The sequence below is a fragment of the Sciurus vulgaris genome, assembly GCF_902686455.1.
Source record: "Sciurus vulgaris genome assembly, chromosome: 11".
Taxonomy (NCBI): Eukaryota; Metazoa; Chordata; class Mammalia; order Rodentia; family Sciuridae; genus Sciurus; species Sciurus vulgaris.
The window spans coordinates 15,384,051-15,405,766 of NC_136472.1; the positions used below are offsets into that span (position 1 = coordinate 15,384,051).

The window sequence follows — 21,716 nt, forward strand, 5'->3', positions numbered from 1 at the left end:
AGGTAGATCAGTAGAGGAAAGAGACCAAGTAGTGGGAGTAAGGGAGAGAGGCGGGCAATGCAGAGGAGCAATATGGGCCAAATTATGTTGTTACAGCATGTGCATGTAGAAACATGTAACAACAAATCTCATCAAGATGTACAACCATAATGTGCCAATTAAAAAATAAAATAATAGTCTCTATTTCTGTTAAGTGTAGAAGGGTTTAAAATAGGGAAAAAATGATTTCATGAGGAGTCTTCAATTTCATAATATTCAAACCTCTATACAATTAACACAATACATTCAGTTTTCAAGCCCAGAATTTTTGGAAGAATCTTAAACTATAAGATATGGGAGCAAAAAAAAATAATGTATATTTAATATGTACTTTTCATTCCAATTCAACCTTTACTGTTCTGTTTCTTTTTTGTCATGGTTATAGACCAATTAGAGATTTTCAGTCAAGACTGATGGAGAACAGGACAGAAGTGACAGAGTTCATCCTTCTGGGACTGACCAGTGACCCAGGTCTGCACCTTCCCCTCTTTGTTACATTTTTGCTCATCTACACCATCACTCTGACTGGGAACATGGGGATGATCCTGTTGATTGTCTTGGACTCCCGTCTCCACACTCCCATGTACTTCTTCCTCGGGAACCTGTCTCTGGTAGACATTTGCTACTCTTCAGCTGTCACTCCCACAGTCTTGGGAGGACTCCTTCTAGGAGATGAGGTCATCTCCTACAATGCTTGTGCTGCTCAGATGTTCTTTTTAACAGGTTTTGTTACTGTGGAAAATTTCCTGTTGTCCTCAATGGCCTATGATCGCTATGCAGCAGTGTGCAAGCCCCTGCACTACACCACCACCATGACAACCAGGGTGTGTGTGTGTCTGGTAGTAGGCTGCTATGTCTGTGGATTTTTGAGTGCCTCCATCTATGTTGGGAACACATTCAGTCTCACCTTCTGCAAGTTCAATGTGGTCCATCATTTCTTCTGTGATATTCCAGCAGTCATGGCTCTCTCTTGTTCTGTTAGACAAGTGAATGAGCTGGTTCTTGTTTTTGTAGTCAGTTTTGTTATCTTTTTTGCTCTCATCATTATCTTCATATCCTACATATTCATTTTTATCACCATCCTAAAGATGCGCTCAGGTGCAGGACACAGGAAGGCTCTGTCCACCTGTGCCTCCCACTTCACTGCTGTCTCCATTTTCTATGGGACTACCATCTTCATGTACTTACAGCCCATCTCCAGTCACTCCATGGACACCGACAAAATCGCATCTGTGTTCTACACTATGTTTATCCCCGTGCTGAACCCTGTGGTCTACAGCCTGAGGAACAAGGAGGTTAAGAGTGCATTCTCAAAGATTGTTTTAGAAGCAAAATAAGCATTAAGGTTTGATTCCACTCAGGGTGCATAATGCTTGTTGGTTCCCTCAGATCTTGCAGATCTTGTCCATGTGCTCCACTGCATTTTCAGACTCAGCTTATTTCAAATTCCTTTACCTCTGCAGATGATGGTGGTATAAAAAAGGAAACTTCATATGCAGAATTATGATTCCAGAATCATGATATTTATAATACTTTGGTGTCTTATCAAAAGCTTTATTAAAGGTATTGATACATTCAATAATTTCCCATGCAATTTTTCTACATAGAGGCAAAGATATGCAAAATAATTGCAGAAAATCCCTCTTGGAAAAGAAGTGGAGATTGGTGCTTCATGAAGATACTTGAAATGGGTATGGAAAACTTGCCATCATTAAATGTTCTGTGGCTATTTGTGATGTTGAATTGGATGTTCTTTAACTTGATTAAAGGATACACAGGTAGCCAGGAAATCATTTTACTGTGTGTGGCTGAGAGGGTATTTCTGAAAGTGTACAGTTTGAAGCAGTTACCATAGTAAAGAAGATCTGTCCCATCAGTATGGACAGCCATCATCCAGTCCAGTGTGGGCTCACTTGAACAGAACACCCTCACTGAACGTTCACGTTCTCTCTTGGACAGTGGAACTACTGGTGTCTTTCAAGCTCTCATTCTTCAAACCTACGCAGTCCCTCCTCTGCCCCTCTTTCTCAGGCCTTTGCAGTCACACTGGGTTCCAGCACCAGCCTTCCTGTTTCTCAGGTTGCAGAGAGCTCAGCTGGTCCTTCTTCACCTCCATAATCACAATTCCAAATCCCACGTCATAGTAAGTCTCTTACATGTGCTTGAAGATCCAATTGATTGTCTCAGTGGAGACCCCTGACTAGTGCACTAGTATTGAGTATCATTTAATATTTTGAGGAAAAATGATGAATGGACAAATTAAAATATGTGGTTTTTTCCTTTGCACGTTTTAACAATAGATGCATACATCTGGGCTCTCAATGAATTAACATGTCTGAGTCATTTGATACAAAAATTTTTATTTTTTAATTTTTAAAGGATATATAGCCAGAGTATCAGAGATATTGAAGAAAAGTAAAAACAGTTTTACTGTATTCTTATATATTCCATTTTTCAGATTGTTGAGAATTTATACTGAGAAACAAAGAATGTTGTACATTTTTTCAAATGCTTTGAAATTAATTCTGACCATTTGTGTTTTTACATCAGTTCTGTTCCATTCTTTCTTGCTGCTACGCCTAGTTCTACCCCACTTCTTGTATTTCTTGCTATTGCTGCACAACCTCACCCATGCTCTGCCGCGGGGCCTTGGCAATAGCTCTTCACTGTGTTGAATGTTTTGTCTCCAATCAATCCTTTGCAGATGTGTTCCTTGTCATTGAATCCTTTTTTGGCCACCTTTATAAAAGAGTCACACCCCTCTCACCATAAAATTGTTTTCTAAGTGGTTCTTCATGGGTCTTATCAATTCTTTACACTGACAGAGTCACTCACTTGTTTCTTATCAATCTTGCTTAGCTAGGATGTGATTCCCCAAGATGAATGACTTTATGGGTTTCATTCAGAACATACTTATCAGCATCTGACTAGATGTCTGATTCTTGGGAGATTCTCATAAATATTTGTTAAATAAAGGAAAAATATTCCTAATATTTGAATACTATTCTACCAATATATTGACCTTTGAAACAGAATAAAAATTATCATCTAGAACGATTACATATCTTGTTAGTTTTTTGAACCATGCTGTGTAAGATTTATAAATGAAGGATATTAATATTTACCCATAGAACCCAATACATGGTAGATATTGTGCTAGATGATGCACACATGCCATGGGATAATCTTCTTGAAAATCCCATGAGGATGACAAGATATCATTGTCTCTAACTCAAAAAGGAAGGTGAAATTTGAGGAGCCCCTATTCCTTATTTGAATTTGAAGCTGAGCACACTAGATGCACAGGATATGTATTTAATCATTAAATGTGTTTGCACTAAAAAAGAAACCTCAAGACACACAGTCTTCCCCAGGCCTGTGCTCAAAGTGGAACTTTGGAACTGCCCTAGCACCAGGCAGAGACCTGCACACTGGCAGAGGGGATTCAGTTCAGGCCCCCAGCAGTGCCAGCTGTGGAATCTGTGGAATGTGCCAGAATGTGTCCAAGACTGAAGGTTTTAGCAGCTGTGACCTTCAGGCAAAGCACAACTTAATGTCAACCTAGGTAGCCTGCACACTTCCTTCACCAACCCAACCCCCATGAGGCAGATATGTGTAAAACAGCACCCATTTCTTTGGGGGAGGGTCAGAATAGTTAGGTCAAAACTTTTCCTGGGATTTAGTGGTGGCTGGTGAGAAGACAGACTCAGATTCAAAAGACCCCGGCAGCTGGACTACCACTGGGGAGAGCACCTGGCACCTATCACAGATGTGTGACAGAGAAGGAATACATGACCTGAATCTTCTACACCCACCCCAGCCAACACCATCTGTGGTTGTTTGCCCCACTCTTAGATCCTGAGTTCAGCTCAGCATCAGGCAACTTAGAGCAGTGTGGACCTTGGTCTTTCCCACAACTCTGGAGGACTTGGAAGACAGTGTGGGCTTGGACCATGCTGAGAAGTGAGAAGCTTATGGGAAAGAACTATGCTCTGTGCTCACTCCCTGGATCATCTGAACATACACCAAATGTGGGATACGAGAAAACTGGGCTTAGATTGCCTTACTGAGCTAAAACCATGCAACACACCAACAGCAGTCTCCTGGCCGACCTGAACCTGAGTGTTACTCAGTGCTCAAAGAAGCATCAAGAGCTTTCCGGAAAAGATGTTCTCACTTAACAGTTCAAATAAGATACCGGGAACTAGCTAGATAGTAAGAAGTATTGCAGGACTCTCAGATAGGGCATTTGATGTTTTAAGGAAACTCAGTGAGCTTTTGGAAAACACAGTTATGATTTGGTATTCTAAAAGAGAAGCTTAATAAAGTGATGGAAGCTGTTTACAAAACTGAAGAGAAATCTTTGATCTGAAAAATACCTTCATGTAAATTAATGGCTCAACAGAAGGTATTAAAACAGGACAAATCAAGCAGAAGAAAGAATTCATGATCTTGAGGACAGTTGCTTGAAAATGCACATTCAGAAGAGTAAAAAGAAAGCAGAATGAAGAGGAATAAAGAGAACCTAAAAGAAACTTATAACAATATTAAAACAGTAAAGATTCCATTTAGAGAGGTTAAGAGAGTCTTGAGTATGCCAAAGGGATAGAAAACTTATTCAAAGAAATGGTAACAGAAAGTTTCCAAACCTAGAAGAGGATGCAAGAATTCAGGTGCATTGTGGATATTGGTCTCTAGACAGGTTTAAATCAACTAAATCCATTTCAAGATATTTCATAATCATGATGGCCAAGGAAAAAGATCAAGATTTTCAAGGTAATAAGAGAAAATACACACACAACACAAAAGGGTGTTGCTGTGGGCCTGATGGAAGGCATCTCCACAGAAATGTTCTAGGTCACAGAGGTTTTTCACAGAGCTGAAGGGAAGACAAAACAGAACGACAAAACCTTCCCAACCACGATTCCAAAAGAGATGTCTTTAGAAATGGAGAAGAGATAAAGAAATTTCTAGACAAAGAAAACCAGGAGAAATTATCTCCTTTTGACCTTTCATACAAGAAATGCTGAAGGAAGGTTTCCAAACTGAGAGAGACATCAGTGAATAGCTCTCACCATGAGACTGTTAAATTCACTGGTAAGATTCATTCTGAGACACAAAGTGCTTTGGTATTGTAAGCTTGCTGCATAAACCATTTGTACCTTTGATGCAAAAGTTGAATAACAAAAATTGAAAACTGAACTAAATGAATATTAAGAGATAGGTAATATAGAAAGATGTAAAAAAGGCTATGAAAAACACAACATGGGAGGAAATGAATGGAGTGAAACTGGAGAGTCTTCTTATCCACCTAGTTTCACTATTTTGTTGGTGTTCTTACCTTTACAATCACTTGAAGTAGCTACATTAAAAAAAATCCTTATTAAATAAAAAATTAAATTGCAAGTCTCATGGTAAGCACATGGGAAAAACAGACAATCAAAAATAATAATTAATGAATCAAAACACACTACTATAGTAAATTACTTATTTACAATAGGAACATAACAGTGAAATAATAAAGGAGCTATAATAAATCTCTAAGGTGTTAACAACTGGCTGTTTTACAACCTTACTTATCAATAATTACTTTGGATGTGAATGAATTAATCTCACTAAGTAAAAGGTAGCTTGAATGAGTGAATAATAAAAAAAAATTCCAGGTATGTATTTCTTACAAGATCCTCAATTCGTCTTTAAGGATATGGATACATGGAAAGTGAATCAAAAGAATAAAGTATCCCATGCAAACAGAACTCCAAAGAAAGCAGGAGAAGGCATACTTATATCTGATAATATAGACTTTAATATTTTAAAAAAGCAAAAGAGAGATAAGGAAACACTCTATATAGTGGTAAATGCATCAATTCTGCAAAAGGAAATAACAATTCCTAATATTTATGAACACAATGTAGGAGAAGCAAATATGTAAAGCAAATACTATTTGGCATAAAGGGAGTGCTCTAAAACAATAATTCCTATGGGTTTTAACACTCTACTTTCAACAGTGGACAAATCATCCAGAAAGAAACCAAGAAGGAAATAGCAGAATGAAATACCCCCCATATCAAGTGGACCAAATGGACATTTCTTGACATTCCATTATATACACATTCTTCTTATCCTCACATGCAACATTCTTCAAAACAGATTATATTATAGACCACAAACAAATTTTCTACTAAATCTTTAAGATTGAAGTTCCATTGAGTGCTTTTATTCTTAGCACAAAGCAATAAGTTAGAAATCAGTGACAATAGTATAGAAAACACAGATACATGAAAATTGAACAACATAATTTTGAATAACCAATGTGCCAAGTTAATCAAGAATTAAGTTTTAAATATATTGAAATAAATAAAAACTGAGATACAAAATACCAAAGCCAAACAGATAGAGCTAATGTAGTACTAAGAGGGAAGATCATAGCAATCAATATCCACATCAAAAAACAAGGATCTTAAGTAAATGACTTACCACTACAACTCAAGGAACTAGGAAAACAAGGACAAAGCAAACCAGAAAGAAATAAGAAAGGTCAATGCAGAAAAAATGAAGTAGAGACTTAAACACACACACACACACACACACACACACATACGCACACACACAACTTCAATGATCAACAAAACAGAGAGCTAGTTTGTTAAAAGGTAAACACAATAGATCAATCATTGACTAAAGAAATGAGGAAAAATAGTGGCTATTGTGAATGGGGTAGTTTTACTAACTGATCTTTCAGTAGATCCATTAGAGAAGTATCAGAATGCAATTGATTCATGGGTGTTGATTTTATATCCTGCTTCTTTTGAATTCATTTATGAGTTCTGGAAGTTTTCTGGTAGACGTTTTTGGGTCTTCTAAGTATAGAATCATGACACTGGCAATAGGGATAGTTGGCTAAAGACTTCTACAATGAAAACTAAAGAACACTAAAGAAATAAATTGAGGAAGACCTTAGAAGATAGAAGGATCTCCAATGTTCTTGTTTAGGCAGAATTAACATAGTCAAAATGGCCATATGACTAAAAGCACTATACAGATTTAATGCAATTCCTATTAAAATCCCAGTGATGCTCTTCATAGAAATAGAATACGCCATCATGAAATTCATTTGGAAAGATAAGAGAGCCAAAATAACCAAAGCAATCCTTAGCAAGAAAATTGAAGCAGGAGGCATCACAATACCAGAACTTAAATTATACTTCAAACTATACTCTGGAGCTATAGTAACAAAACAGTATGATAGTGACACAAAAACTGACATGTAGAACAACAGAATAGAAAACACAGAGATAAACTAACATAAATATATCATATGAGACAAAGGTGCCAAACATAAAATGGAGAAAAGATACCCTCTTCAACAAATGGTGCTGGGAAAATTGGAAATCCATATGCAGCAAAATGAAATTATACCCCATCCCTCACCCTGCACAAAACTCAACTCAAAATGGACCAAGGACCTGGAAATTAGACCAGAGACCTTGCACAAAATAGAAGAGAAAGAGGTCCCAAACTTCATCATATGGGCTTAGGAACATCTTCCTTAAGAAGACTCCTAAAGCATAAGAAGTAAAATCAAGAATTAATAAATGGAATGTTATCAAATTAAAAAGCTTCTTCACAGCAAAAGAAACAATCCAGAATGTGAAGACAGAGACTACAGAATGGGAGACAATCTTTGTTTCTGAACCTCAGCTAGAGCATTAATCTCCCAGATATATAAAGAACTCAAAAAACACCAGAAAAACAAATAACCCAGTAAATGGGCTAAGGAACTCAACAGGCACTTCACAGAAGAAGAAATGCAATCACTCAACAAATACAGGAAAAAATGTTCAAAATCTTTACCTATTAGAGAAATACAAATTAGAACCACATTGAGATTCTATCTCCCTCTGGTCAGAATAGGTATTATCAAGAATATGAGTAACAGTAATTGTTGGAAAGTATGTGGGGAGAAATGTACACTCATACATTACTGGTGGGACTGTAAAGTGGTGCAACCATTCTAGAAAGCAGTATGGAGATTCCTCAGAAAATTTGGAATGGAGCCATCATTTGACCCAGCTATACTGCTTCTTGGTTTATACCCAAAGGTTTAAAATCAGCATACTACAGTGATGCAGTCACATGAATGTTTATAGCAACTCAACTCACAGTAGCTAAACTGTGGATCCAACCTAGGTGCCTTTCAACAGATGAATGGATAAAGGAATGGTGGTATATATACACAATGGAATATTACTCAGTCATATAGAAGAATGAAATTATGGCATTTGTTGGTAAATGGAACTGGAGAATATCATTCTAAGTGAAATAAGACAATTCCAAACAACTAAAGGTCAAATATTTTCTCTGATATGCAGATACTAACTCACAATAAGGGGAGAGGGGTAGGGAAGAATAGAAGTATTTTGAATTAGACAGGGTAATGAAGGGAAGGGGTGGGGAATGGGAATTGGAAAAATAACAGAATGAATCAGACATTAGTTTCCTATGTGAATATATAATTACTCGACTGATGTAATTATACATCACATACTGTGGAGTGCGGTGATCTGCATTAGAGTCTTTGATTGTCTTGTGATGGTTGTAGTATGCCTGCAAATGCTGGGAAATTCCTGTGGAAAAAGTATGGGTCAAGATTGCCCAGTTGCTATGGTGACACCCTGTCCATGAAGGCTGTGTGCAAAGCACAGAAGCTGTGTCAGTCTTGGCCTTGATCCCAGACACCAGCTCCCAGGGATAGAGCATTCTGAACATAGCAGGATACCCATAATGTTTCACCAAGGCTGTGACCTCCAACCCTACCCATTTAATACAGAGTTTGGACAATGGGCTTCCTGGTGCCTAACATTGCAATAGTGGAGTAGCTACAAAAATGTTTCTAATCCTGTAACTCTCTAGTGCACAAAGAAATTCCTCTATAGTCTTTAACTTCCGATTATGAGACCCTATATTATAAAGGTGTGGATCCAGATCAGAGTCACTGCTTCTCTATCAGAGATCAGTGTCCCAAGTGTTCCCACGTGTGTGTGTGTGTGTGTGTGTGTGTGTGTGTCTTTCCTAATCCCCCATTGTCCCTTGCTGGTATCTGAATTAATGACTGATGGTCACAGCAATGCACAACCAGAAGAAAGAGAAGTTATACTCCATATACCTATAATACATCAAAATAGTACATTCTACTGTCATGCATAACTAATAAGAACAAACTTTTTAAAACTAGAAAAAATAGAGAAGATACAAATAAAATCAGAGATGAAATGGAAGACTTTACCCTAGACTCTTTCTTCAGCAACACAAAAATGTGAGATTACTATGAACAACTATACACAAGGAAGTTTAATTCCTGTAATAAATGAGCAAATTCCTGGAAGATGCAAACCAAGATTGAGTCATGAAGTAAGAGAAATCCTGAACCTAGCAGTGGTAAGGAATGTTACCGAAGCAGTAATAAGAGTCTCGTGTTAATTAAAATCTCAAAAGTCTTCACTGTGGATTTCTAGCAAAAATAAATATTACCAGTTCTATTTAAATTGTTCCAGATATGAAAGAGGAAGGAATTCTTCCAAATACATTCTATGAGGCTGATATTAATCTAATACCAAAACCAGGTAAGAACCCAGTGAAAAATCTATAAAAAGAGGCCAATATTGTTCATGAACATATATCCAAATTCTTAAAACACTAGCTAACTGATTCCAGTAGCATATTTGGAAGATTATTGACCATGGGCAAGTGGAATTTATCCAGAAATCAAGGATGATCAACATATACAAATCAATAAACATGATAACCTATTAACAGAACAAAGAACAAAAACTATGTGATGATCTCAATATACAGAGGGAAAAAAAAAAAAAAAAACATTTGACCAAATTTAACCTCCCATGATTAATAAAATTCTGAACATACTATATGTAGGGGAAATGTTATCTCAATATGATGATGGCCATTTACATGAAGCCCACCACTAACATTGAACTGAAGGGGGGAAAGCTGAAATCCTTCTCTGTCAAATCTGGAATAAGGCAGTAGTGCTCACTTTCGTCACCTTTATTCAACAGAGTGTTGGAAGTTCTAGACAGAGAAATCAGGCACGGCAGATATTAAGCCTGTCAGAAAAGTAGCTAGCAAAGATATTCTTCCGTTCAGTAGGTCCTCTTTTCACATTCCAAATTATTTCCTTTGCTGTGCAGGAGTTTTTAATTCAATGCCATCCTATTTATCAACTGTTGGCATTATTACTGTTTAGGGGTCCTACTGAGAACGTTGTTGATCCCGCATCTTCCTTTCGCAGTTACATAGTTTCTGATTTAATTCTGGGTCTTTGATCCACTTTGATCTGATTTTTGTGCATGGCAAGAGACAAGGGTCTAATTTCATTCATCTAGATATGCATAATCAGTTTTCCCAGAACCATTTGTTGAAAAGGTTGTCTTTCTCCAATGATTTTCTTTTTTTATATAATTTATTTATTTTTTAATTTTTTACAGACTACATTTTGATTCATTGTACACAAATGGGGTACCTCATTTTGTTTCCATGGTTGTGCACGATGTAGATTCACACCATTCGTGTAATCATGCATGTATATAGGGTCATGATGTCTGTCTCATTCCACCATCTTTCCTATTTTTAACACCTATGTCAAGGTGGATGGATCAGATGACTGCAGATGTGTGGGCTTGTCTCTGGCTCCTCTATTGTGTACCACTGGCCTGTTTCTGTTTTGATGCCAGTACCATGTTGTTTTTGTTACAGTTCTGAAGTATGATTTGAAGCCAGGTATTATGATGCCTCCAGCATTATTGTGATGCCTCCAGCATTGTGTGTGTGTGTGTGTGTGTGTGTGTGTGTGTGTGTGTGTGTGTGTGTGTTTAGATTAGAATTGCTGTGACTACTCTGGGTCCTTTATTTTTCCAAATAATTTTTTAGGACTGTTTGTGATATTCCATTTTATGAGGTCTTTGATTTCTTGTTTCTTTCATCAATAGCCTAAGTTTTCATGGTAGAGGTCTTTCACCTTCTTGTTTAGATTTGTTCCAAGGTTTATTTTTTTCTTTGAGCCTGTTGCATATGGGATTGTTTCCTGATTTCCTTCTCAGCAGATCCGTTGTTGGTATGTAGGAAAGCTATTTATTTTGTATGTGGATTTTTTAACCTGTTGTAACCTGCTATTTTGCCAAATTTGTTTATTAGCTCCAGCAATCTCTTGATGGAGTTTTTTGGATCTTCTGGGTAAAGGATCTATCACCTGCAAGCAGTGATAATCTGACTTTTTCCTTTCACATTTTTATTCATTTTACAATCTTCTCTTGCTGAACTGCTCTGGCTAGTGCTGTATTAGACTGGAGTGGTGGGAGTGAACATTTGAGTCCTGTCCCATGTTTTAAAGGAGAGGCTTTCAGTTTTTCCCCATTTACTGCGAGGTTGGCTCTGGGATTCTCATGCACAGCCTTTATGATTTTGAGGTACATTCTTTCTATTCCTAATTCCTTCAGTGTTTTTATCATAAATGGGTGCTGAATTGTGTTGAAGGCCTTCTCTGCATCTCTTGAGATGACTAGGTGATGTTTGTCCTTCATTCAATTTATGTGAAGAATTGCATTTATTGGTTTCTGTGTATTGAACCTTCCTTGCATTTCTGGAATCAAACCCACTTGGTCTGGGTCTATAATCTTAATATGTTGTTGAACATGACTTGCAGTATTTTATTAAGTATTCTTGTGTTTGTGTTCATGAGGGATATTGGTCTGTGGTTTTCTTTCTTTGACATGTCTTTATTTACTTTTGGCATGAGTGTGATACTTGCTCCGTAGAATGAACTTTGAAGAGTTCCACCCCTTTCTATTTCGTGGGATAATTTCAGGAGTGCTGGCATTAACTCTTCTTTAAAGGTTGGTTAGAATTCAACTGAGAATCCATCTTTCCCTGGGCTTTTACTTGTTGCAAGGTTTTTCTTTACTGCTTTTTAAAAAAAATATACTTTTTTGGTTTAAGCTGGACATAACTTTATTTACTTTTTAACATGGTGCTGAGGATCAAACCCAGTGCCTCACATGTGCCAGGCAAGACTCTCACTGAGCCACAACCTCAGCCCATTCATTATTACTTTTATCTCATTGCTAGTTATCATTCTCTTTAGGTTTTCTATGTCTTTGATTCAGTTTTGGTAGATGGTATTTGTCCAGAAATGCACACATTTCTTCTGGATTTTCCAATTTATTGGAGTATAAGCTTTCAAAATAGTGCTTAATGATCTGCAGGATTTCTGTGATGATTTTTCCTTTTCTATCTCTAATTTTATTAATTTGGGCATATCTATCTTGTTTATCTTTTCAAAGAACCAACCCCATTTCATTGATTCCATGTATTTTTTTTTATTCTCAATTTCACAAACTTCAGCTCTGGTCTTAACAATGTCCTTTTTTCTATTGATTTTGGATTGGTTTGTTCTTTTTTAAGGGCCTTAATGTGCATCGTTAGGTTGTTTATTTGGGGTCTTTCTGATTTTCTCATGTAGGCACTTGCGGTTATAAACTTCCCTCTTAGAACTTCTTTCATAGTGGTTCAGAGTTTCTGTAATATTGTACTGTAATTTTTTATTATTTTTAAAAGGTTTTTTGATTCATTGTACACCAAATGGGGTACAACGTTTCATTTCTCTGTATATGAAGGAGAGTCACACCATTTGTGTAATCATACATGTACATAAAGTAATGAAGTTTGTCTCATTCCATTATCTTTCCTTCCCCCTGCCCACTCCCCACCCCTCATTTCCTTTCAATAGATGAATGGATAAAGGAACTGTGGTATATATACACAATGGAATATTGCTCAGTCATAAAGAAGAATAAAATTATGGCATTTGCAGGTAAATGGATGGAGTTAGAGAATATCATGATAAGTAAAACAAGCCAATCCCCAAAAACCAAAGGCTGAATGTTTTTTCTGATAAGTGGATGATGATACATAACAGGAGGGTTAAAGGAAGAATGGAGAAACCATGGGTAGTGTATTCGTGTTTGAAACAGAATTTTTTTAGTATCTCCCTTGATTTTTTCTATTACCCATTTATCAACCAGAAGTGTAGCGTTTAAACTCTATGTATTTACATAGTTTTTGTAGGATTTGGTTTTACTGATTTCTAATTTCATTTCATTATGATCAGATAAGATACGAGGAATTATGCAGTTTTTAGAGGGTAAATCTTGGTGGACTAAAATATGGCCTGTTTTGGAGAATTTTTCAGATGCTGCTGAGAAGACAGAGTTTTCAGCTGTATTCAGTTGTTGGAATAAAATATTCTATAGTTGTCTGTTAAATTCCTTTGATTTATGATATTTTTCAGGTCCAATGAGTCTTTACTGAGTTTATGTCTGAATGACCTATGTAACAATGGCAGAGGTGCATGAAATCACCCAGAATTATTGTTCTGGTGTCTATCTGGGGCTTGAATTTGAGTTGTGCCTCTTTTATGCAATTAGTTGTGAACATGTCTGGACCTTAAATATTTATTATTAATATTATTATTATCTTTTTCTTAGATTGCTCTGTTTACCAGTTTGAAGTGAACTTCTTTGTCTCTTCTGATTAGTTTTCATTTGAAGTTTGCCTCATTTGCCAAAATTCTTGCACATTAAAAATAACTATCTTAATCCCCACAGACTACCTGCTTCTTCCCTAGGAAAATAGAATCAGAAACTGTAAATATTCTCAGTGGGTTAAACTAAAGAGTCCTTAATTTAGTATAATTCTCTTTAGACATCCACATTTCACTTCTGAAATCCCAACATGACTCAAATCACCTATTTTAGAAAGAATACATGATATAACGTGCTTCACCGGACATCATATTCACCACAATGACGATCATTGCTAGCACATACAGGCCTTCTTCTGATGATGTGAGGATTTGCTGCAGTCTTCAACTACGGTCAGGGAAAACGCTCAAAGATAAAAATCATGATGACATACTTTTATATAATAACCTCTAGAAGAGATTTTTTAGACTGAGTTTAGGCTTATTTATAGGACCAATTCTGTGAATTATGGGAGAAAAAATAACCTTATCATGTTTAATGTACAAATAAGAAGGAGATAAATGACTTTTCCAAAGAGATAGAAAGAACGAATGTTAGATTCGGAAGCTGATCTGTAATAATGTTCTTTTCCCCATTTCTTCCTGTTTTAGAGAACCTGGAACCCTTTGACTGCCACCTGAGACAGAATCCATTAATACCACTGATGGCATGATCTGTGTCTGATTTTGTGATTTCTGTCTCCCTATTCTGGATTGACTGTTATTTTTCCTGCAGAAAACTGGTAAACTCTGTCTTCTGTAGATAGTTTTCTATCTACTAAAGTAATGCCTGGGAGGCCGGGGAAGCTAGAGATACTCTGACTTACCTGAAAAGAGAAATAGATGGTTCAATGTGTTAAGAAAAAAGAAAATAAGGTAAGAGCACAACCAAAATACAAAATTCCCACAAGGAGGGAGCTTTGAGTTTCTCATGACAAAATCTTATATCTCCAAAAACTGAACAAAAATAGAAGACACATGATGCTCCAATTGATCAGGTCACACTTTCTTCTCATGTTACCTTCTTATTATTGGTAACAAACAAATGCCCAGAAGAGTGAAATGATTCTGTTTTAAGCTACAAAATGATCCCAAATGAATTACCCACCTTTGTAACCTTCCCCCATAACCTCATGATTACTACTGCTAACGCCTTTCCACATGTGGACAGAGATGTGGGTGAGAGCAGAGCCTTGTGGTTAGGTGGAAGGGGGAAATAACTCTCAAATATTTCTCTTACTAACTCTACAATTTTAGATATCACATAACTTCTCGGATTTTCAATTTCCTAACAGTGAAATAAGAATAATAATGCCGCCTGCCTGACACACACCACACACTCCCCGCCCCACCTTTATAGGTGAAGTCCTGTCCACAGGTTGTAGAAGAGAGTATATGTTAAAGGTGGACCTGGGTGTTAAAGGCTGCAGCAAATGTCAGGGGTTGACTCCTAAGGTGAAGGTGTCAGAGACTGAGAAGTTGGATGATAGGGAATGGTGGTTAGTACTGGGCAATTAGCTTTCATAAGCTGCAGCTCCAATAAAGAAACCTGAAATACGGTTACTACACAAGAACAGATTTAAATAAAACATGTTACAACGTGGAACTTGCCATCAAAACCGATCTGAGAGCCCATTACCTGGAATTGTTCAGAGCTCCTCTCCTCTCTGTGCAATGGCAGGACAGTAATGAGGGAAAGGATGAGTTTAAGCAAAATGAACTATTTTTCCTAACTAAAATGTGGATTTTAAGGAAGGAAATTTTAAAAGAAGAGGCTCACATGGAACTGCAAGAGCAGGAATCATATGCTTGGAGTGTGGACTGGCTGAGAAACAGAGAGCACAGAAAACCTGTGGCCCTAAGGGGAGGAAAGGCAAATTGGAGAGAGAAGCTTTGAGACTTTCCAGTCACCCACAATGAAGCCCCTGTGTGATGGCATACATCTAGATCCAAACAAACACAAGGAACAATAGCATATCACATAATGTTATACGTGTCCATTTCGTATGAAGTAATTCATTTAATTCTTGTGATGATTCCTGAAAATACATCTTGTAACTGGTTTCATTTTGCAGATAGAAATACGATTCTCATGACATTAAGTCAGGTCCAAAGAGGGTAAGATTGATCTGTGTCTCTTCCTGGAACCTCCACTCCACATCTGCTCAGTCTGGTGATAAAGCTCTCAGAATTGCTGTGCAGTTGGAACATGCTCCCCTCCCCTCGTTTACTCCACATCTACACATGGGAGTGTGCTAAGAAGATTCAGGAATGAAACTCATCTTTGATCTACACTGTAACCACATGATGATCAAGAGGTGTTGATGAGTTATTGATAATAACCATGAGATTGTGGGAAAAATTTAAAATGCAGTTCAAAGCTTGTTAATTCATTTAGAATATTTTTGGTTGAACTGGTCTTTTCACTCATGACTGGTTGTTGTCTGGATTGTTTCTCCTCTAAGGAGACTCAAACATAGGGAGCAAGATGAAATTATCACCTAATCACCCAGTTCACTGTGAAACCCGAGACAGACACTGACTTTGGAACAAAGGAGACAAGGAGCAATTGTGAAATGAAGTAAAAACACCTTGCTTCAAATTCAGTTTAGATCGTCAGACTTAGGTACCACTAAACATGGGTTAAACATTGGAATGGGCCAAGATAGAGATTAGCCAACAACATATCCATTCCTTTCTAAACCTATTGTTCTTCTTAATTTGCATGAGCATAGCAACCAACCAAACTCCTAACATTCTTGAGAGGAAAGAGACACTGCACATTTAAAGTGTCCAGGTCAGGTTTTGGCAGATGAGGAACACAGAGGTTTCAGTATCTTCTCTGCTCAGGAGACATGGAAGGGCTGATACTTTCATCCAGATGAGTATTTTGGTAAAGTTATTAAATCGAGTACATCTCAGAATTTATACAATTCTAAATTGGAAAGGTGATTAATAAAAAGTCCTTAGATTCCTAACATTTAATTCCATATGTAATTAATAAGCCAAATTTGGTCTTCAATTCCATGCTTTTCTTGAAGACACTCAAAGTAGAAGTAATGAACAAAGAAATAATAGATCTTCAACTTTTACTTTCCAACTTCATTTAATTTTGTTATAATTCTTTTCATTTTTTTTCCTTGACCATTGAACATCTAGAGATTCTCAGACAAGACAGATGGAGAACAGGACAGAAGTAACAGAGTTCATCCTGCTGGGACTGACCAGTGACCCAGGTCTGCAACTTCCCCTCTTTCTGACGTTCCTGCTCATCTACACCATCACTCTGGCTGGGAACCTGGGGATGATTCTGTTGATCGTCTTGGACTCCCGTCTCCACACTCCCATGTACTTCTTCCTTGGTAACCTGTCTCTGGTGGACTTTTGCTACTCTTCAGCCATCACTCCCACAGTCATGGCTGGGCTCCTTCTAGGAGACAAGGTCATCTCCTACAATGCTTGTGCTGCTCAGATGTTCTTTTTCACAGGTTTTGTTACTGTGGAAAATTACCTATTGGCCTCAATGGCCTATGATCGCTATGCAGCAGTGTGCAAGCCCCTGCACTACACCACCACCATGACAACCAGGGTGTGTGTGTGTCTGGTAGTAGGCTGCTATGTCTGTGGATTTTTGAGTGCCTCAGTCTACATCGGGGACACATTCAGTCTCGCCTTCTTCAAGTCCAACGTGGTCCATCATTTTTTCTGTGATATTCCAGCAGTCATGGCTCTCTCTTGCTCTGATAGGCAAGTGCATGAGCTGGTTCTTGTTTTTGTAGCCAGTTTTGTTATCTTTTTTGCTCTGCTTGTTATCTTAATATCCTATGTATTGATTTTTATCACCATCCTGAAGATGCACTCAGGTGCAGGACATCGGAAGGCTCTGTCCACCTGTGCCTCCCACTTCTCTGCTGTCTCCATTTTCTACAGCACTGCTATCTTCATGTACTTACAGCCCAGCTCCAGCCACTCCATGGACACCGACAAAATCGCATCTGTGTTCTACACTATGGTCATCCCCGTGCTGAACCCTGTGGTCTACAGCCTGAGGAACAAAGAGGTCAAGAGTGCGTTCTCAAAGATTGTTTTCAAGGAAAAATAATCTTTGGGGTTTTTATTTAAACTTGCACATTTTCTGGATTCATTCCTCTCAGAACTTCTCCATATACTAATTTACATTTTAAAAGCCACACAAATTCAAGTTTCTGAAGGGATACCTTTACTTCTACAATGACTGTCTAGGAAAAAGGAAATAGTATATTCAGGATCATAATACCTGAATCAGACTCTTGATGATAACTTGGGACCTGCTTGTCAAATCCTTTATTAAATTTTTTAATATATCCAATCATTTCTCATTCAATTTTTTAAAACTGCATGTCAATGCAAATATACGTGCAATGAATTCATAAAGAAATCCTCAAACAAGCAAATTGCATGCAGGTGTCCAATGAGGGCACCTACACGTGGTAGTGACAAATTTTCCAGAATTAAATGTAAAGTGGCTGTTTCTGGTGTTTTACCGCGTCTATTTCCTGCTGCCCCGACATTTGACACAGCTCTGTTGGAGTAGAGGACTCAACACTGACATGGTTCTGTTGATCGTCCTCCCTCTTGGGGGCCATAGGTATGTCATGTCTCCATGTGTAGTTGCTTTTTAATATTAATAATCAATATATCATTAGAAATTTGTTGGAAAACATTGGGGAGATTTTACTGTATTGGGACACAAAATAGTGCACAATGAAAATTTAGCAGTAATACATAGATAAATATGTGAAAATAAAAAATTGTAGCTGTGCTTGAGTTTAAAGGAGTCTGTGATTGCTTTGGTATAACAATTTCTAAATGTAGATGGATAAAGAGGCATTCCTCTGAGCTTGGGTGTGGTGTTTAGCCTTTGTTGCTTTCCTAGTTTTAATAGTTGATTCTAGAGACACTTTACATAATAAAAACATTTACGTTAGTCATAAATATAATTTGTGCTTTTCCTATGTTTAGTCTAATTCTTTGAGAATCACAATAAGATTGTAGTCCACCTTATATGAATTAAAATAGACTAAATATTAACTAAAATTTGATTCCTTTGCCCTTTAATAATAGTAAAATCTTTTCCCTGTTAAACACTGGAATTCATGGTGGGGTGAGTTTCTCAGAAAATCTAGTGATGTGTTTGTTCTGAAGGTTGAAGGCTGGTCGATCTCGTGCCTCAGTTTAGCTGGGAGACAAGGTTGTTTTAGTTTAGCTGGGAGACAAGGTTGTTTTAATCTAGCTGGGAAATAGAGTTGTTTTGGTCTGGGCTGTCATACAGAGAGAATGTGTACTTTGAGAAGAGGCATAGATTGTACTTTTGAAGGTTTTTCTTGTTTAAAACTAACCAAAAATGATATGATCATTCCTAAAGAAAAATATCTATAGAAAGGGTGGCAGAAAAAATGAAGACAGACTCAGCCTCAGAACACTTGGTGTCTCTGTCTGCTGCTTCTCCACTGCACTGATGCCTCCCATCCACCTGGGACCCCAACCACTGCTAGGGCTGGACCCTGGCAGTGGTTAACTTTTTTGTGTTAGTTAATTTTTCTGGGATAAGAGATACTCCAGTAGCCAGTAACAGTTCTCTTTGTGTGTCTGTGAGGATAATCATCAAAAAGACTACCGTTCAAAGTGATAACTTGGGAAAGGAGGTGTGCCGTGGTGATTGTGGGTGACCAGCATGCGGTCCATCGAGGGCTGGCCTGTGGAACAAAAATAGGGGAAGAGCACATGGTCTCCTCCCCCTCCCCAGGTGGTGCCTCAAGTCCTTATTCTCACACCGGCACACCTCTGCCCCCTCACTCTCAGGCCTTTGCACTCACGCTGTGTTACCCAGCCTCCCTGGTTCCTGGCTTGCAGGTGGCAGCACAGCACTTCTTCACTTCCGCAGTCACATGATCCCATGGCTACAGTACATCTCCTCTTGCCTGTGTTGACGTATCTTACTGATTGCTCCACTGGGGAGCTCTGACCTGTAGACTAGAGCTTGATAATTAACTTAATTTTCAATGTGTGTATTTCAATATGAATTTATATATAACATTTTCACCTTTTCATAGAACTCTAAATGTCTATGATTTGAGAAAAGCATTATTTATCTATTTTTAATGTTTTTGTTAATGAATTATAGTTAAACATAATAATTGCATTCATTTTGAGATAATCATGCATGTATGGAATGTGGTTTGCTGTTTCAATTCCCAGTACTTCCTTTTTCCTTCCTCTCCCCTCTCCCTGTTTCTTTCGCTTGATTTTGTGGGTCTTCTACTTAGTTATTGTTATTTTTCCACAGGTGCTTTATAGATATACATAAAAGAAAACCTCACTGTGGTATATGCATATATGTGCATAGCATAATTTGGCCAAATTTATTCCAACTTACTCCCTTTTCCAAACCTCTTTCCCTTTCCTTCAACCCCCTTCTCTATTCTACTTATCTTTGACCCCTCTTCTATTTTCATGGGATACCCCCTTTTTGCTTTTTAAAAATTTCTTCTCTAGTTTCCACGTATGAGAGAAGTCAACCCTTGATCTTCTGAGTCTGGCTTATTTCACTTAGCATCATGTTCTCTAGTTCCTTCCATTTTTCAGCAAATGTCATAATTTTGTTCTTCTTTATGCCTGAGCAAAAGTCCATTTTACCACATTTTCTTTATCCATTCATCTTTTGACAGGCACCTGGACTGATTTCATAACTTGGTTGTTGTGAACTGCAGTTCTATGAACACTGATGAGCCAGTATCACTACAGTGTTCTGATTTTAGTTCTTTGGGATAAATACTAAGGAGTCATATTGTGGTTTCATTCCTAGTCTTTTGAAGATATGTTATTAAGTCAAAGTGTATGCTTTTTAATTTTTTTTACTGTTTGAAAGTATATGCTTTTTCTTTGCACTTTTTAACAAGGGATTTTTGAATCTAACATCTCATATGAATTAATGTTTCTGTTTGAGTCATTTGATATAATCAATATGTCTGTATTTTAATTTCCAGAAGGAAAACATAGCTAGAGTACCAGAATGCTAAGAAAAACTGGAAATATATTAATTTATTCATTAAATACTACCATTTTTCAGACTTGAAAATTAATACTGAGAAACACAGTTCTTCCTGTTGGGACTTACCAATGACCCAGAGCTACATAGTCTCTTAATTTTTTTATAACATTTTCTTTCATTTGTGTCATCACTGTGGTTGGGAACCTAGGGATGATTATATTGATTATATTGATTATCTTGGACCCTTTAGCTCCATACTTACTACTTTTTTTTTTTTTTTATATATAAAGGACAGTTTATAAATGACCTATAGGAGGTATAGACTCCAACACAATAATACTTGGGGACTTTAACACTCTACCTTCAGTCATGAACAGATCTTCCAGACAAAAATCAACACAGGTAGAGTAGAATTTAATGCTTCCTAACCTAATGAACCAAAGGGATATCTACGGCACATTCCATCCAAGAACTGTGCTCAGCAGATGCAAAATGAACATTCTTCTCATCAGCATTTGGACTATCTCCCAGAATTAATCACAAGATAGGGCACAAACCAAGTTTCAACAATTTCCATAATAAAAAATTGAAATCCTATTGAATACCTCTTCTGACCACAAACCCTGAAAATAGAAATTAATAACAAGTAAGAACCCGTTGGAAAAGTTTCACTTATTTGGAAAGTATAAAAATAAAGGAAATTAACCTATTTTTGAACAACCAGTGGATCTAGAAAGAAATCAGGAAGAACTTTAAAAAATTTACTGAAACAAATAAAGTTGGAATTATAATGCACCAAACTCTGTTGGATACAGTAAAAGCAATACCAAGAGGGAAGGTTATAGCAATTTGTGTCCATATCAAAAGTTTGGCAGAAAGATCCCAAATAAACAACTTATTTCTGTAATTCGAGGAACTAAAAGAATAAGACCAACCAAATCAAAGATAATAAAGGAAATACATGTTAAGGATCAGAGCAGAAATAAAGGAGACACTTAATGTGCTTTACAAGGATAAGGATGTGCAGAGAAGGGAATCCTGGCACACTTCTGG

The 21,716-nt window shown here is 37.3% G+C and overlaps 2 protein-coding genes across 2 annotated transcripts; both read left to right on the forward strand.

Annotated features, from left to right (window-relative positions):
• Nucleotides 1–452: 452 nt before the first annotated feature.
• Nucleotides 453–1,376, forward strand: LOC306639116 (olfactory receptor 5B3-like; the record flags this gene model as incomplete). The annotated part of the gene is made up of 1 exon (XM_079102542.1): nucleotides 453–1,376. The coding sequence occupies one exon, from the start codon at nucleotides 453–455 to the stop codon at nucleotides 1,374–1,376; it is 924 nt and encodes a 307-aa protein (XP_078958668.1).
• Nucleotides 1,377–16,799: 15,423 nt separating this feature from the next.
• On the forward strand, nucleotides 16,800–17,735 carry LOC306639238 (olfactory receptor 5B3-like; the record flags this gene model as incomplete). Its single annotated transcript, XM_079102634.1, has 1 exon — nucleotides 16,800–17,735. The coding sequence occupies exon 1, from the start codon at nucleotides 16,812–16,814 to the stop codon at nucleotides 17,733–17,735; it is 924 nt and encodes a 307-aa protein (XP_078958760.1). The 5' UTR covers nucleotides 16,800–16,811.
• Nucleotides 17,736–21,716: the final 3,981 nt, after the last annotated feature.